The 16,706-nt window shown below is 44.0% G+C and overlaps 1 protein-coding gene across 2 annotated transcripts in view; it reads right to left on the bottom strand.

Annotated features, from left to right (window-relative positions):
• Nucleotides 1-13,497, bottom strand: part of LOC128763410 (rho guanine nucleotide exchange factor 26-like) — a 28,449-nt gene extending 14,952 nt beyond the window's left edge. The window contains exons 1-7 of one of the 2 annotated variants that reach the window (XM_053872184.1): nt 7,938-13,497; nt 6,208-7,568; nt 5,644-5,695; nt 5,451-5,584; nt 3,556-3,612; nt 3,262-3,422; nt 34-186 (exon numbers count right to left, since the gene is read on the bottom strand). In XM_053872184.1, coding sequence (XP_053728159.1) covers nt 34-186; nt 3,262-3,422; nt 3,556-3,612; nt 5,451-5,584; nt 5,644-5,695; nt 6,208-7,497 — 1,847 coding nt within the window. In that variant the 5' untranslated portion in view covers nt 7,498-7,568; nt 7,938-13,497. Of the gene's footprint in view, nt 1-33; nt 187-3,261; nt 3,423-3,555; nt 3,613-5,450; nt 5,588-5,643; nt 5,696-6,207; nt 7,569-7,937 lie in introns of both variants that reach the window. The other variant, XM_053872183.1, reaches the window with a different exon arrangement.
• Between the last annotated feature and the right edge of the window lie 3,209 nt (nt 13,498-16,706).

Raw genomic sequence — 16,706 nt, 5'->3', positions numbered from 1 at the left:
GGGCCTGAATGTGAGAGGTGGGGGGTCACTCACAGCAGGCGCTGCAGGGTTCTCTGCTGGTAGACCTCGTTGGAGCAGTAGGTGACGTACGGCTCAAAGTTGGACTGAGCGTGCTTGAAGACAATGTCGCTGATGTCGTCGATCACAATATTGTGTTGGTGCCGCTCTTCCAGTTCCTTAAAAAACCTGAGTGGAAACCAAAACGTCAGGAGTCATGAAACGACCACACACCCCTGTGTGTCTATAGAAGTGAAGACAATAACAAGAGGCGGGAGCCAGAAGTGGTCCAGGACGGAGTCCAAATGAAGGAATCCGAGCCAGCTGGAGGAAGCAGAACCAAAACAGAGAAGAGCATTTTTGAGGCCCGCGTGGCTGGAAGACGATCAAGCCTGGAGGGTCTGAGTTTATTTTACTTCGGAGAAGATTAATGGAACGTACAACAGTAACAAAAACCTATTATAAAAGGTACATTTTTTCTCCATTTTTTTTCTCTTGCAGGAATTGCAGTGGCAGACTGAGGCGACTAAACTGCTGACGGCAAGGTAGAGATCATTAAACAGTTACATCCTTTCCATTCAGATTCTTCCAAACTGATGTCAAACTCAAGGCTCGGGACCAAATCTGTCCCGCATGACTTTATAATGAGTGTTCAAAGTTCATCTAGATTAAAGACAAGCAGCAAACCACATGAAGACCTGAGCAGAGGATTAGAGATGTCAACCATTAACCCAGACACTTAAGGAAAGGAAGGAAATTTGACAAATGATGAGAAAACAAAATTATGTGTGAACTATGAGGTGGTGTTGCTGGTGAAGGAGGACGACGTCTGCTAACACAATCCTAGCATGTCATGCTAGCACAACAGATCACATTTTGTTTTGTTATCGAATTTAAATTGTGTTGTTTTGGGAAAAAAGAAAAACGTTTTCGGACACCCCTTGCATTCTACTGTGTGCTGGACTACCAAACATCAATGAGATAATGTGATGGTTCATTTATATTTATTTATATTTGGTTTACTTTAGCGCACACACTCAGTTATCTGTTGAGTTTGATACTGATGTAATGTAATGTATTGAAACTTTCAAGTTTAGTTTACTTAGTTTTTTCTTGTAAACAATAAACAAAAACAAAATGCAATTCGATTTTGTTTGAACAGGTTTTGAAAATATTTTTCCAAAGTTTTATATGATAATTTTTGAGACTGATCTCATTGCAGTTGTTTTTTCCCCCGCACTTTACATGTCAATCGCATTTGCTAGCACTTCTGCCGAAGCTTCTCAAACACAGTATTTGCTGCCATTAAATCAGTCAAATACATGTTGTTGAAACAAAACAAACAGCGCCTCCGCTAATGAGCATTTGTGCAAGCTACTTAGCATCATGCTAATTATATTCATCAGCATGTTTGTACTGGGAGATTGTCCCGTGTCGATGGCGACCTACTAAGCTGCAGCCACAGTTGTCTGGCTGCTGTCGCCATCCTCCAGATGTCTGACATGTGTCCACTTAAAACGCTCCCGCTGACTCACACCAGGTCATTTCAGGCCGCAAAAACACAGGCGTGAAATTCAGCGATATTTCGTTGACGGTTGCTTACAGTTAAAAATGCATTTTCCCACTTGAACAAATAAGAATTGAAATTTGAACTAAATGCGTTACATAACTTGCCATCAAGGTTGACCTTCCAAAGGTAAACAAGCCACACATAGATGCATGAGCTTAGTCTACACAGTACACAGCAAGGGTTGCACAGTAGTAGGCGACAAAGCACAGCGGGAAACCTCGATCCACCGCGCACAAACGCAGGACACAAAGACAGATGCACAGGTCAGGAAGGCAGGAAATGCTGCCAACACCTTTCTGCTTAGATCACAAAAGAGCAACACCAGGCCTCTTAAAATAGACACAGCCAAGCCTCTGGCCTAACACAGAGGCTTTTCCTCTTCCTGAGAGCCCCCAAAAGGCCAGTTTAACTGCACGCCACATGGCCAACATCAAGCGAATAGAAGGCCTTTAAGGTGTGATCCGAGGTGACAAACAGGAAGGCGTCGCAACAGAACAGACGCTGGCCTTGACCAGCGTCTGTTCTGCTGCTCATCCCACTACGAGGGGTGGCTCACGCTTTCTGAACTACTTAGGGAGCTAAGACTTTTACGGCTGACCTTGTGAACTTTCTAAAGCAGGGCACAGTTACACTGCAGAACAGAAAACAGGCCTCAGCATCGTCGCACATGGAGCTAATTAGAAGAATGAGGTCATGAGAAAAAGAGATGACAGAAGGAGCGGAGCATTCACAGCGAGAAAATGGGACAGAAATGACACATTCTAGCAAACAATGATCCACTCTCTGTACACATCATCCTTCAAGTGAAGGCCATGTTAGCGCTATGTAGAGTATGTCACAGTTCTCACGTCCCTGGCAACTGCCGTTCAACACAAACACTGACGGTGAAATTCATCTCTACTGAACGAAAAATCCAATTCGCCTTTTGGCTCATCTCCAATTTAGAGCAGCGTGGCCCTATTGAACCCTCCATTCTCGCTAAACAAGAGTCTCGAGAAGTAAAAACCATTTGAAATTCAAAGCACTTGCGTCTGCTTTACGTGAAACATGTTGTCGAGCCGGTGCTTTGGCTCTAGTTTCTCCACACATAACTTCATTGTCTTTTTGTTGTGTCACTGCCTCACAACACAGGTGTCGCAACACACTTGAGTCTGAGTCGACAAACAAAGGTGAGTAATTAACACGACAGTGTTTAATGCAAATAGATGCCAGATCTGAGAGCAAACAGGGAAGTTTCACTGGACAAACACGCAGCTTTCACCTCTTAAATTCAACGTCGAGTACATTTAATACCATGATAGGAACACACCAGACTGAAAACACTATTAGAATGAAATATCTGATAGTAGTCCGCTTCAAAGCAAATGAGGACGGAAAATCCTCCAGACAATGATGAAAAAGTGAAGCCCGGTCCAGCAGAGCACTCAGAGATTCAGCAGCGTCTCATCTTTCACTGCCTCTCATGCACCAGCGCATCCATCATCTGATCAGGGTTTTGGGTTACTCAGCAGAAAAGGCTATTAAATGGTGCCTTTGTGAGCCCTTTCTATCATAATGGACCGATAACATGAAAAAGGACGACTGGGACAAGCTTCAGTCACGTTCACACATTGTTAAATACAGCGGCAGTTTTTGGAAAAACTTAAAATGGAGTTACATGCCTCAGACATTCATATGAATCTCCGCACACTTACTTTGTACTGGCCTCACAGACGTCTGTGATGTTGGAGAAAAGATGGTGGTGCTCCGTCTTGGTCATCGTCTCTATCAGCTCAGCAGCGTTCTTGAACATGCGGATCAGGATCTCCAGACTGTGGAGGTAGGAGTGCTCCGAAGAGATCACCTCGAAAATGGCCTGAGACGGGGGAAAGTACAGAAAAGTAAGACAGTGTTTCATGCCTCTCACTGACATCGGATGAGACCAAAGTGTCCTCGCATTAAAACACTACTAATACTACTACTACTACTAATAATAATAATAAACATACCTCTTGTCTTTTGCGCTCCTCCTGACTCAGCCGCTCTGAAAGACCACTTTTCTTCACCTGCCAAACACAACACATTTTGTATTGCATCTATGAAAATACTATGATTATTTTGTAGAAAATGTCACGTGAAAATCCAAATGTTAAACTGATAAAAGAAGGGAAAGTTCTTGCCAACCTTTGCAAAGTTAAATGAACAAATAAGCTCTAACTTTAGGAGACAAATCGACTACAAAAACAAAATGTTCATCAGAAGCCTGTTCTGTCGTGCTAGCATCATATGTTAGCATTTTGCTAACAGACGTTTTATATTTTTATATCCAATGTTCCAAAGCAACCTCCCTAGGTTTCAAGCTTAGCAGCATGCGAACAAAGATAAAGTTCACATCAAGTAATTTGGCCACACCAATACTTTCTGTTAGCTTAATATTCTAGGGCTACAACTAACAACTATGACTAGCCACCCACTAGCTAGCGATCAGTGAACATGCCAGCTTATTATAGTGTCGTAACCAGTCATTAGAAAACAGAAAACTGAATGAAAATTGTCATAAAAAAACAAATTACATGTTAAATTACAACCACATTGAGACTATCACAGCGATTAGCCAACAAATGATGTCGACGAACACGTGACTCATTTGCAATGTTGTAAGTGCTGTTTTGAAACCCAATAGTTGGCAAGTAATAGATTAGTTGTTCTTGTGGACTATGTTGACTAATGTTGCAGCACAAAAACATTCACATCATCTTTGTTGCAATGGACATCAAACTAATGTCACCTTTCTGTAGCGACTTTAGCTAGCAAAACAGATGAGCTTGATAAGCGGATAAGCTCAAGAATTTTTTTCTTCCTTTTTTATAAATATGGTTCACTTTTGAAAATAGAATTTATGAACTGCAGGTGACGTCTAGACAAAGGAAAAAGCCAGGGTTCAGTGAGTTAGCGTGTCACATCAAACAATCTTCAGCAGCAAAGCGCAGCATCAGCTCATCTTCAAGCAACTTGAAAAGTTGCCCATCTAGTTCTGCCTTCATCAGAATGACAAACATTTCCCGTCAGGCGCAGCGATGACGGTGCCTCACAAACAAAGGAAGAACTCCACTGAGGAGCGGTCTGAGACAGCTGGAGCGCAGATGAGCGGGAAAACGCAGAAGACAACCTGGTGACCTCAGTCTTTACATTGATTCGCTGGACTCTCATTTTTCCATAGCAATTACATTCTTGCTATTTGTAAAAGTTGAACAGCTACATTTATTTTCTAGCAGTTTTCTATTCATCATCCAAAATAAAACTGTTGCTCCAGTGACAGTCAACATTTGTATCCATTTCTTGCCACCAGCTTTTCGCCATATTCATTCATTCTGCTGCCATGTAGAAATGATAGGTGAAATAAAATGGGTTTCAGTGAGAATGCAGGAAGAAATCCATCCTCTCTCTGTTAACACACAGGCTGCCAACATTAGTAAACAAGACATTCCATTTATTTATGCCCAGTTTGTCCATTTCCAGGCCTCAACAGCATCATTATGTAATTCAGTCACTGCAGTTCTGGCTGCATTTCTTTCATACTTCCAGGCTGACAAAGTCCTGGAAATTGGAAGACGCTGGCACGAGATAGCTCTGAAACTTCCTGTGGGCCTGTTAGCTGCCTGCCTCCCCCCCTTTACCCTCCCCGCTGTGGATGCTGTGCTACTGTGACAAGCAGCACGAGGCCGACACTGAGGGAGGGGAGATATGGCCTCCCGCCAGACGGGACATTCTTCAGAACCCAAGAATTCCAAGATATGAGCTGGTTTGCTGAGTGTAAACTGGAAGCAGGGCGGGAGGGACATGGCTGGTCGCACCTACTGTCAGCCACAGATTAGAATAACAATAATATACATCGACTTCTTACCACTGTGAGTTGGCTCCAGGAGGTTCTGATGGGTCTGTACTGCACCACGATGCTGCTGTCCGACTCCGGACGTCCGCTTTCTTCATCCGAATCATTATGCAAGGCCTTCTCTTGATAGTTTTGGTACAGCTCCTCTTCTGAAACACAATACTTGGTGTCAACAAAGAGTCACAACACAATAGCTACATCTTACCTTCGCTGTCAAAGGTCCTCTGATTGGTCAAGACTTTCTTCTTATCAGGGCTCTGGAGAACAACACAATGTGCCTCAGACATGGTTGAATGGGAGAAGTTAAGTGACCTGGCGAGCGCTCACTCGGGGCACCTGTCCCTGACCTGCTGCTGACCAGTGACCTCTGGGCAGAGACCCTGAGCTAATCACAGCCATTGTCTGTGTGTGACTGTATGTGTGTGTGTGTGTAAGTGTGTGTGTGTCCCGGCCTCTCCAATGACATCATACCTTCTAACAACGGCACCAGTTGTTTCCTTGTAAGGTCGCGTGCTCACATCCACGGCACCGCCATTATTTCACTAACCCATCATGAATATTCAATGATGCCGATGGATATTATCTTAAAATAAATACCTGGAACTTTGTACATTACTGTCACCAATGCAAAACAAGGAGTACGGGAATCTAATGGGTCATAAGCCTTGGCAGCTTCGTAATACCTCGCTGCTTTGTTCTCAAATGCTAAGCTAAAAAACGGTTAGCTTGAGTCAGGGGCCAACCTTATAGATGACTTTTGATCCCTTACCTTGATGATCCCGTTCGCACCAGCGCGGCCCCCAGGTTGAGCCGTCTTCGGGCTCGAGGGTTTCGTTGTTTTAGGGCTCGTAGCTTTGCTGTCTCTTATTGGGTTTGAGGCAGAAGAACTGATTGGGCTTCCTGAGGGCGACCCATCTTTGTTGGTGGAGTTTGGACAGACCTTCAGGTCAAGGGCAGACGCCCCCGATTCAACTCCACTGACAACCGCCCGTCTATAGGACGTACTCCTGAGGCCTCGTCGGAGCAGGCCAGGGCTGTCCCCTTCCCCGTCCGCCCCCTCTGCAGTGCCAGTAGAAAAGTAGGCACCACTCTCCACCATGCTGCGGGTTTTCAACGAACGCTTCGAGGAGTCCATGCCGAGCAGACCGACCAAACCTTGGCCCTGGGATCCCGCCGGCTTGCTCTGACGAACATCGCAAGCTAAACCCTTGGGGATAAGCTGCTGGGTGCCCATCTTCAGGGCGGCCGGACTGTTGGTGCTCAGGACAATGGAAGGTCCAGGGGAGATGGATGGCGATAGGGTTGGGGAGGGGGAGGACATAGTTGAAGAGGAGGAGGAGGAAGAGCGTCTGGTGTCTTGAGAGGAGGCAGGCGAGGTTGGGGACAGTCTGTGGAGCACTTGTCTATTGTCTGCGGGTGACGGGGAGCGAGGTGTTGGCGGGTCTGAGGAGTTAAGGGAAGACAGTGAGGGGATGCTTGAGGTGGAGCTGTGGGACGGGTTGGGCGTGCGTCGGACAGGAGGAGAGGGGCTCGATGGAAACAGTTCGCCGTGGTTTAAGCCATTATTTGAGTCCAGTGACCCAAGTACCGTTTTGTCCTTAGGTAAACTCAGGGTGGTCGGTTTCATAGCGTCACATTTGTCGGGCCACACCGTTAATCCGTTGCTGGTCATCCCCTTGTTGTAGTCCCCATTACACGGTCTGTGGTCCACAGAGGCGGACCGGCCCTCCTGAGACCTGAACTTGTTCAAGGAGAAACGTCCGTTGGAGAACTGGCCGATGCTGATGCTCCGGACGACTCGGGATTTCTTCGACGGCTTGTTTAAGACATGTTTGAGCATCGCAACGTTGCTGTCCGACGCCGCCTGCAGCCTCTCGGGAGTCTGACTCAAGGAGAAGTGGTCCTCCACCGGGAAGTCCGTCATCATGACCCCATTCAGGTGATAGCTCTGAGGTCTGGGCTTCCTCAGCTGCTGGGGACTTTTGCAATTATCACTCCTCCGTTTCCACAGAGGAGTGATGTTATTGTTGGACAGATCCACATCATTGCCGAAATCCATCTTGCTTCAGTCACTTTTTCTTGTTTTTTCAACCCACTTTCCAAGCTGCTGGTCTCGGTGCCTGCTCACCCCTGCAACACAGGCACGAGAGCCTTCACTGAGGGCAGTGTCCGACCTGACAGTTCACTCATTAACCAGGTTTTGGCTTCAGAAAAACACAGAGAACTTGTCAGGAAATGAAACAGAAAAGAGGGTGGATTACAGAGCAGGAGACAGAACAGGCTGTTGATGCCTCTTTTGTATTTGCGCGGTGAAATGTCCCAATTAAGAACTGGCACCCGCTACATTCTGAATGCGCTCTTTGTGACAGAAAAGTCGGATGTAGTCCTGGTTTCACTTTACAGGATATTCAATCTCTGTCAACAATTTAAACTGTTAAAACAAGTCACCTCCAACGAAGCCCTGAGTTATTTTAAAAAATAAAATAAAATAAAGAATACCTTAAAATCCATGGATCCGCTGCAGACTTGGCACATTGCGCCGGCGGAGAAGGCAAAAAGTCCAAGGAGTTCAAAGGTAAATAACGCAGCGACGGACAGGAACCACATGAGCAAACGTTCTACGCGTCTGAAACTCTCCAGCTGAAGTGAAGAGTTCGTCGGAGGGGCGGAGGAAGAGGAGGAGGAGGAGGAAGAGGGAGCGGTTAGGAACACCCCCATCTGTCCTCAAGCAGCTGATGGTTTCCCCGGGGAAGAAGTCCACTGGTGCAACCTTTGGCATCATGCGTTAGCAGGAAATAGAAGATGAATAACTATAATAAATAAAATAGGAAACGCAATCGAAATAAAAAAAAAATCTTATTTTGAAATACAATAGGTTCCAAAATAATTTAGCAAAAGTTAAATAAACCTAATTTGAGTGTTTTTATAATAATTTATAAAACGCTAGAGTAGTTTATTTTGGTGAAACTTTTCCTCCTTACTTTACATCAAATATCATGTCATTTTGACGCTCAGCGCGCCATCTAGTGTTCAACGCGTATCAACACTCGTATCGAATCAAGTTATTGTACTGTTTTTATTCAAATGCGAAAAGGCGTCGCTCCTCTCTCATCTGGTTTTAGTGACCAGGTGGATCTTCCTATTTAAATAGTCAAAAACAATGGTCAGATTTACGAGGAGTAACGGAAGGTCTTCAGACAATTCCATTGTTTGTGTCAAAAGAGTAAAGAATTTACGATCTTTGGAAAATAGGTAGCGATAATGGAAATGTTTACTTGACTAACTAATGATTTGTACACACGGAAATATCAATATCAATGACCACAACCTGCTCACTCACAAGTCTAATGGTAACTAAATCCCCGAGGAGGTTGCATCTCCAAATCTGACCACGTGGGGACGCTGCAGCATTTACAAACGCGCTAACATTATTGGTTCTTCCCATGAACTGTCAATTAAAGATCGCGATCAACTGGCGAATTGAGGACAGTTATGTCACATAAAACAGTTATATTATATGGAGGTATATATTATAAGAATCGATTATTGCCTCAAAATAGAATTTTTGGTGACGTGTTATTGTGTTTATAAATGATTTTATTGCAATTAAAATGGATTTGACGTCCACAAAATCAGTGTCTTTTTTTTAAATCTAAATCTAAAATGAATAGCGTTTCCGCTTACAAAATGACTAAGAGAGCCTGTTGTTTGCTATTCTTGTGATTTATTTTATTCTTTTTCATTTTCAAACATGAATGCATCATCTCTAGTGTTTGCTATAATTTAGTCTAAAGTAAATGATGAAATTATAGCGAATGATTGAAAGCACTGACAATATTATTTTGCTACGTTTAACAGCGATAAAGCAGTGACACATTCAGTCCTTGAGAAGCAACAAATGAGCCTCAACACCCATGCGCGGCTGCTTAGCCTCTCACTCCACACCAAACAGGAATGAAATAGTGAAGCTCTCTGTTCCACAGCCACCGAGGGAATAAAGGTTGTAAAGATCCAGCCAAGGTTCCTGTGGTAATCATTGAGTCATATTCCATTTTTGTGATCCAGACTCCGGCGCGGTGACAGTTTTCATTATACCCGGTGGAGGAAGTCTATCGGTCCATCCTGTTGTATTGTTCAACAGAGCTATATGTTTCCTCGTGTTGTTTACTTCAAATAATATAGATACTTCCTGACACGAGACGAGAGAGTCACATCCGAGTGTGAGGCACGAAAATATCCGCTCAGACCAAAGCAGCCGCCGCAGGACTTCAGGTGTCTGCAGGCATGCTGCGGCAACAGCCACTTAGTTTTAACCCAAGGGCCATAAGATTGTGTGTTTGCACCAGAAATTGGCATCAGCTCAAAGCTGTGCAATCAAACAAAATGGCGGCTTCGCCATCCTGAAGGAGTCGATCTGTTCTGATCACAATGGTTTAGTTTGGCACGACTTGCCACGTGTTCCCAGGTGATACTCAGTGTTCAGTGGAGGAATTTTCACAGCAACTCTCTTTCTGATGAGAGGCATCACCTCTGGTTTATCTGAATTAAATCATCTCACAAGATGGATTACAATTCATTTTTTTTATAATCCGTATAATTTCAATTCCTTTGAAGATTAAAAAAAGATCCAGTTGTTTTCATGATGTTTTATACATTAGCTTTAATTTAATTCACAAGATGTCGCAAGAACTGAACTTCTCCTTTTTATTTTATTTTTTTTCAGTTGCCATAATTTAGATTTAGAATTTTTTTTTTAACATTTTTAAATTCCAAAATGACTGCACTCCTATCATCCCATGTAGAAAGATGGATGGATGGATCAGTGGATAGATAGATCATATCTCATTTAACTGTTTTTAATTTCACTACACAAACATAGTCTTGTTGCAGGGGTGTTTTTTGATTCTGTTAAAGCCTGAGTGGTGTAAATACAAATATTTGCCAGGGGTTGCTGAAAATATTGTCACAGTTAAGCCTCGGTGGTCAGGGCAGACGAACCAGTTTGACAGAAGCCTAAATGCAGAGAGAAGAACCGTCAGAAGAGAACGCAACAACGGCAGCACAGAATCAGCTAACACACACGACTTAGCTTTGAAATTCAAGACATTTTCAGAATGGATTTGCCTTCTATTTATTTGATAAGGCTGCTGCAGCTCACTCGCACACAAATGCAGCATTGCTTTAAAAAATATGTTTCCACGCAGGGTTGGAAACTACTGTCACACCTCTGGTAACACACATGGGAGGAAACCAGAGTCATGTTCAATTGTTTTGTCAAAACCTACATCTTCATTTTTTTAAAATTGTCGAACCTCAAAGTTGTAAATAGTTCAGTGTTCCGCTTTCTCTCCATCAAGCATTCAGAGAGAGGCAAAAGTCTGCTCTGAAATGGAAGTGACCCCGATATCTCACTCCGATATCAGCAGACAGCCCATGGAGAACATCTGCCGCACAAACAGACAACTTGCTAATCACTATGGCGACGGCCGTACTCGGTATATATTGCCGTTGACCCGTGATTGACTGCCCCCCGTGGGTTTTCTGGGTTACACTTCCCAACAGGAGCCGATGATGTGATGCTGCAGATGCTGCGAGTAAAGACATGCACTGCTGGGCTCAGATGTCAGGGTGAGAAACTCATACGGTGAGTCTCACGGTTGCACGATGGATGGGTCACAAAGGCCTTTTTTAAGACTCAGGAGGAGTTACAAATCGAAGGTGTTGCAGAACTTATAGTGCATCAGTTTGGATCATTTAGAAACCAGGGATTTAAAGGGTCAAAATATGAAAAAAGATCAAATGTTTATCAGGAAATAAGTGATGAAAAGTTCGCTGAAATAGGTGAGCAGCAGGTGAAAGTTGATGCTGAGGACGGGCGGCAAACAAGACTCCACAACACACAAACAATCTTCTCCACTGGGAGTCCACAGATATTAAAACAAACTGGGAAAGACGGCAGCCGCAGCGGAGTTCACCACGTCCCCTACCAGCTCTGCCAACCAGGTTGTTTACTCAGCTATTCATCTGTCAGCAAAATAACCCGAAAGTTCCTGAACATATTCCACTCAAAATGTTCAGGAAATGTTGAACAGAGTCCAATCGAAGTAATGCCATAAGTTCCATGCGACTGATGCGCTGGAGGGTTGCTAGCAAACATTAGCATCGATGCTAATCTTCCCTTGAAGCAGCAGAAGTATAGACTGATGACTCGCTGTTGCTGTTGCAAAATCTTAGCAACGTTTTGGCTGTAAATTGACTCCCCAACGCCAAAGGCCTCTTCTAATAGCTTCATTTATTCCCAAAATACAGTCGATCATTCATCTGACTTCACTCCAGATGTCTCACACAGTTTTTCTAATGAGACTCTGATGGGATTGTTTTTCTATAACTGCAAGTCTGGACATTGATTTAGAAGGGAGCACGAAGGTTGCGAGTCTGAATCCAGCTGGAGGCAGATTTATCAGAATCTCTCCTGCGTTTCTTTTGCTCTGGCCATAACTGCTGTGTGGCACCAGTCAGCACTCTGGTTTCCTCCCGCAGTCCTAAAACATACACCTTCGACTCTAAATATTTGTACAGGTTATTGCTTGTCTATATCCCCAGATTATTTTGAATAACTGCTTAGTTTAATGAATTATTTCATGGTGATGTAGCGTCTCTCAAAACACACACTCATGCAAGTCAGGATTTTCAATTGAAAACAAATCATCTTGGGTTTGTTTTCACTGACCTACATGTAAGACACGTAACCCGGCCAATCACGCGAGCTCTTTGGTGTAAAAACACAAGATTAAATATCCTTTATTCCCACACATTCTGACAGCAGCTCTCAGTCTGACAAAGGCGCTGGCACAAACGCTTGAATCTATATCCGTTTCACACATCTCACTGGCCTGTCAGTCACTCATGATATGCTGGATCTCTGGAGATGCATCTCTTCCTCCCACTCTCCGCCTCGGCCTGTCATATATGCGGAGCTAGCGGGAATACAGCTGAATGACAGTTCTGTCCAACGTGTCTGCCGAGTGCCGTGAAATTCCACATCATCGCTCTCTCAATAATCCCATCCCATCTTCTTCCTCTCCGGCTGAACTCCTGTCCGAGAGCTGCAGCTGGTTTTCTTTCTTCACATTGACTAATAAACACATTGCATGTGATGAAAAACCCCATCAGGAAGACATCCCATTATCTAAATGTGATCTTGACTTGACCTGAGACGGTGATGTCACTGTTTCAAGGTGTCTACAGATAAATCGATAATATGTTAAAGATGGCAGTGACATCATCTGGAGCACTGAAACGGACGCAAGGATCCTCTTATGGATGTGAATACAGAAACAACAAGCCACTCTGAACTCAACTCAGGGGGAAAAAGTAAATATAGTGGGTCATGATCAGTTAAAGATCCAGGTTCATACGATGGTTCCCTGGACTGGTAAAATATGAGTGACTCTTCATGGACGACATGGATGGATCAAAGCGACATGATGGTTTATGATCACTTCATACACATTCATACACACTTTCATGTGTTGTCTGACATCTGACATCACACAATGTTTATTTATCATTTACCATTTATCATTATTTGTTTTTTCAATTGTATTTTAATAAATTGACATGTTCAAGGGTCTAATTTGGGACATAAAAACTGGCAAATCTTAACACTTATTCAAAGCAAGTTTAATATTTATAGAAACACTTTCTATGAACATCAGCTTTTGTGAGGTTTTACTGCAAGCAGGATTAAAATATTGACAACATATGAAAGTAATAAGTGAGTGGACTACATATATTTTAGCTGTCACTTTCGTTCAGATTCACGATCCGTCCTTGTTCATAAGCACCAGCTGGAATCATAAACGCACCATGTTTCTAACGCCACGCAAACCACCAGTTTTAGAACACGACAATCGGACCGACACCAGTCGCAGAAGTGACATTATGTGATGTGAGCGTTTCCTATTCATTTGTCTTTTCATGTGATACAAGACAAATAAACAGCCTCGGGAGCCAGAGCACAGAAATCTATTTCCCAGCTCCCACACACTATGAGTCATCTTTCCACACTCGCCCCTCACCCCTCCATCCCCCCACCTCCTCGTTGGACGAGAGACTCCTCTCCGAGACGAGCCCTGACCCCCAAAGCCTGATGGAACACTTCACACCGACACTATTTCACCTCTCGCAGCAAATTATGGAACATATTTTAAAACAGGATCATACAAGAGATAGTGTCTATTTTTTGACTGCTGGCTAAAGACGGGCGATGTGGTTGTCTGTGTAACCAGGAGAACAGATTTCAGTGATATTTCTGGAAATATTTGGTGTGGGATGTAGGAACCAACAATGATGTTTTGGTGGAGCTCAGGACTACCATCTGGATCCTTGAATGAAGGATGTAACAGTCTCAGTGGTGGAGAGAGCCTGACTGTGCGCTGCCTTTCTTGCTTGCTCCTGAACTCTGTGTGTTGTGCGAGCAAGTGCCAGAAGTCCACTGCCACCTACTGTTCTGACAGCTCCCTAATGCTGATGATTTTTCAAATAAAAAAAGACTATCAAATGACTGTGTATAGATAAGATAAAAACAGAGCAAATTTAAACATATTTATATTTATTTATTTTTATTGTTCCAGTGCTGTGACTCAAGATTCTCAAACATTTGGCTAGATATGTCATGATTTCAATGAAGGTGAGAAGCAAGAGTGAAACTTTTTTAATGTGTTTAAAAATATATATTATTATGAGATAAATAAGTGGGGAAAAAAGTCAAATCTTTCTATTTGAACTCCCCCTCTGGCATGGGGCTCCAGCCTACCGTGGGGATGGACATGGAAGCGCTGACCATCATTAGAGGTCACAGCTTGGAGCTAAAACTTATTTAAAATATTTACACAATGAGCATTATATGGATAAATATTGCGGTCAAACTACCCCAGAAAACAATTGATCCTACATATATAGGATAGAACATGTCAAGGTTAACATTGTTACGAGCAGGGATCACATGACTCGTGTAAAATATTTTACGTTTTTATGTTTATTCTCAGCCCTCTACGACATGAAATGGATGCGTTCTGGCAGAGCATGTTTTGGGTCTATGACAGCGGCCTATTTCACACACACACACCACAATAGTGTCAGCGAGTACAGTCGCCCCACTGTACTGTCCGCTGTCTGCAGGCTTGTCTGCCGTGTGACTCCCTTCTCTTTGGATTTTTTTTGGGAGGCGGTCGCACAGTGAACAAGAGCCCACTCAGTCCATACGTGAGAGGAAGCATTGATGGCAGCAAATTAAGGGAAGCGATTTGACCAGTGTTTGACATGACAGGAGGGGAGAAGGCAAAATGCCTTATCCACACACGCATTGAGATTGGGTGCAGCGCCGTCCCGCCATGGTTCAGCTCCCTGTCAACAGCTACAATAGCATCTTGCCTGGAGGCTGTGTAACCAAACCCTCTCTTATCAACTGTAGTGCAAAACTCAGAGTGTGAGTGTTTGTTTCTGCAGGCAGGAGGGATGAATTCACTTGATAGGAATGCACAGCTGAGCGTTTTAACATCAACACACCTACTGCAAACTTGTTTCCTCTCTTCCCTTCTGAGCGGAACCAAAGCGTTCTCAATCTTCTGCTCTTCTTTTCTTGACTTGGCAAGCGCGTGCTAACGCAGGTCTGCGTATTTAAAGCCCGGCCACAGCTACAGGCGAGGCTTTAAAGATAGTGCGATGTTGAGCGGGTCAAAAAGCAGACCACCACGCCGGTGAGGGTTCACAGAGAAACTTTGAAAGTGGCTCCGAGGAGAGCAGAAAACTGGGGTTTAAAAGGTCAGGTCTGGAGGAGACTAGAGGCGTGCGGGCAGGTGAACGATTCAGGGAGAGAAAAAGAGGAGCAGGTAGTTGCACTTCTGACAAACAGTCGACTCTCATCAGGCAGCGACTCGCGCGGTGGAAGGGTTCTTCAGGTCAGCCAGTGACTGCAGGCTGGTGTGAGTGAGTGATTTAGTGCTGGCAAATTCGGGTCGGCAGGGACCAGCAGATGGTGTTGTTGTGATGTATTGTTTTTCAGGGGGAATATGCAAGATTTCATCATGCTTCAGATGAACAAGTTTAAAACAACAAGATAGACGCCCACCTGAGTTTACTATTGTTAGCATGAACGGCGCATCTGTATGGACACATATTCAAACACGCTTCCTCCGGCAGGTTTTGGGATTAAACTCACACGTTTCTGAATAAAATGAAATATTTTGGAAACAATGTTTTCTTTCAATCACAAGAATAATACATGTCAAGTAACTGAAGGACATAACATGCAGGTAACATCGCCTCCTGAAACCAACAAATCTCATCTACCCATTTTGTGAGAACTATCGATAAAAATGACTCGGGTGAAGGAAGTTAAAGATCACCATCGTCGCGAGTTGCAAAACACAGCTGATATCAGGTTTGTTACGTGTTCACCGCAGACAGACCGACGGACACGATGCAGGTCAGGTTACACACGACGACTTCTCGATTGTACAGACGTTTATTAGACATCAGACCACCATTAGTCTCGGAGTTTGTTTAATTCTGCTGGGTAGCTGAAGCTCACGCCGCCGTCAGTCATCCATCATGGTCGAGCTAAACGGCTACATGCTAGCTGAGTCAGGCTATTAATAACATTATCCAGGTCACGTAGTCCGACTAAGAGAAATTAAAATTTCTCTCCAGCAGTCGGACTAAGCTGTTTACATGCATTTTAAAAGTCCAAACTTAGTCATAAGACCGGAGTCAGCGTGAGGTTTCCAGGTTAGAAATGCCTGGAACATCTGCACGGAGAAACATCCTGAGGGCATCCACCTCATTGGTCATAGATTCACGTGGCTTATAGAAGTGCTTCGGTGGAGACTAAAAAAAAAAGCGGTGAGGGCAGCCTGAGGAAAACTTTCTTCATGTTTTTACAGTAGGCGTAAGATACGTACAACACCAGGCGACTGCTTCAGACACCATCTTCATCCAACATCTATTAAACTGAGCTGTCATTTCTGTCCCCGTTTTTCTCTCGCGTATCTGTCGCGACAGCTGTTCTTAAGAGAATATCTACATCCTGTCCTGGCTTGAAGACTCTGCTCTCAACCACCTACGGTTCTCTGAAAATAGACAAATAAACGGTGGGGAGCCTGAGACGCACATTCACAGCTCGCTGTGCACAGAAACAGTGAAATGCCTCTTGGCGAGTGCTGAACCTTCACCTTGTGTTGCTGTAAAAAACCTCCTTTATGTTCA

This window comes from Synchiropus splendidus, chromosome 8 (genome assembly GCF_027744825.2).
Source record: "Synchiropus splendidus isolate RoL2022-P1 chromosome 8, RoL_Sspl_1.0, whole genome shotgun sequence".
NCBI lineage: Eukaryota > Metazoa > Chordata > Actinopteri > Syngnathiformes > Callionymidae > Synchiropus > Synchiropus splendidus.
This window is presented reverse-complemented; position numbering and strand designations above follow the sequence as displayed.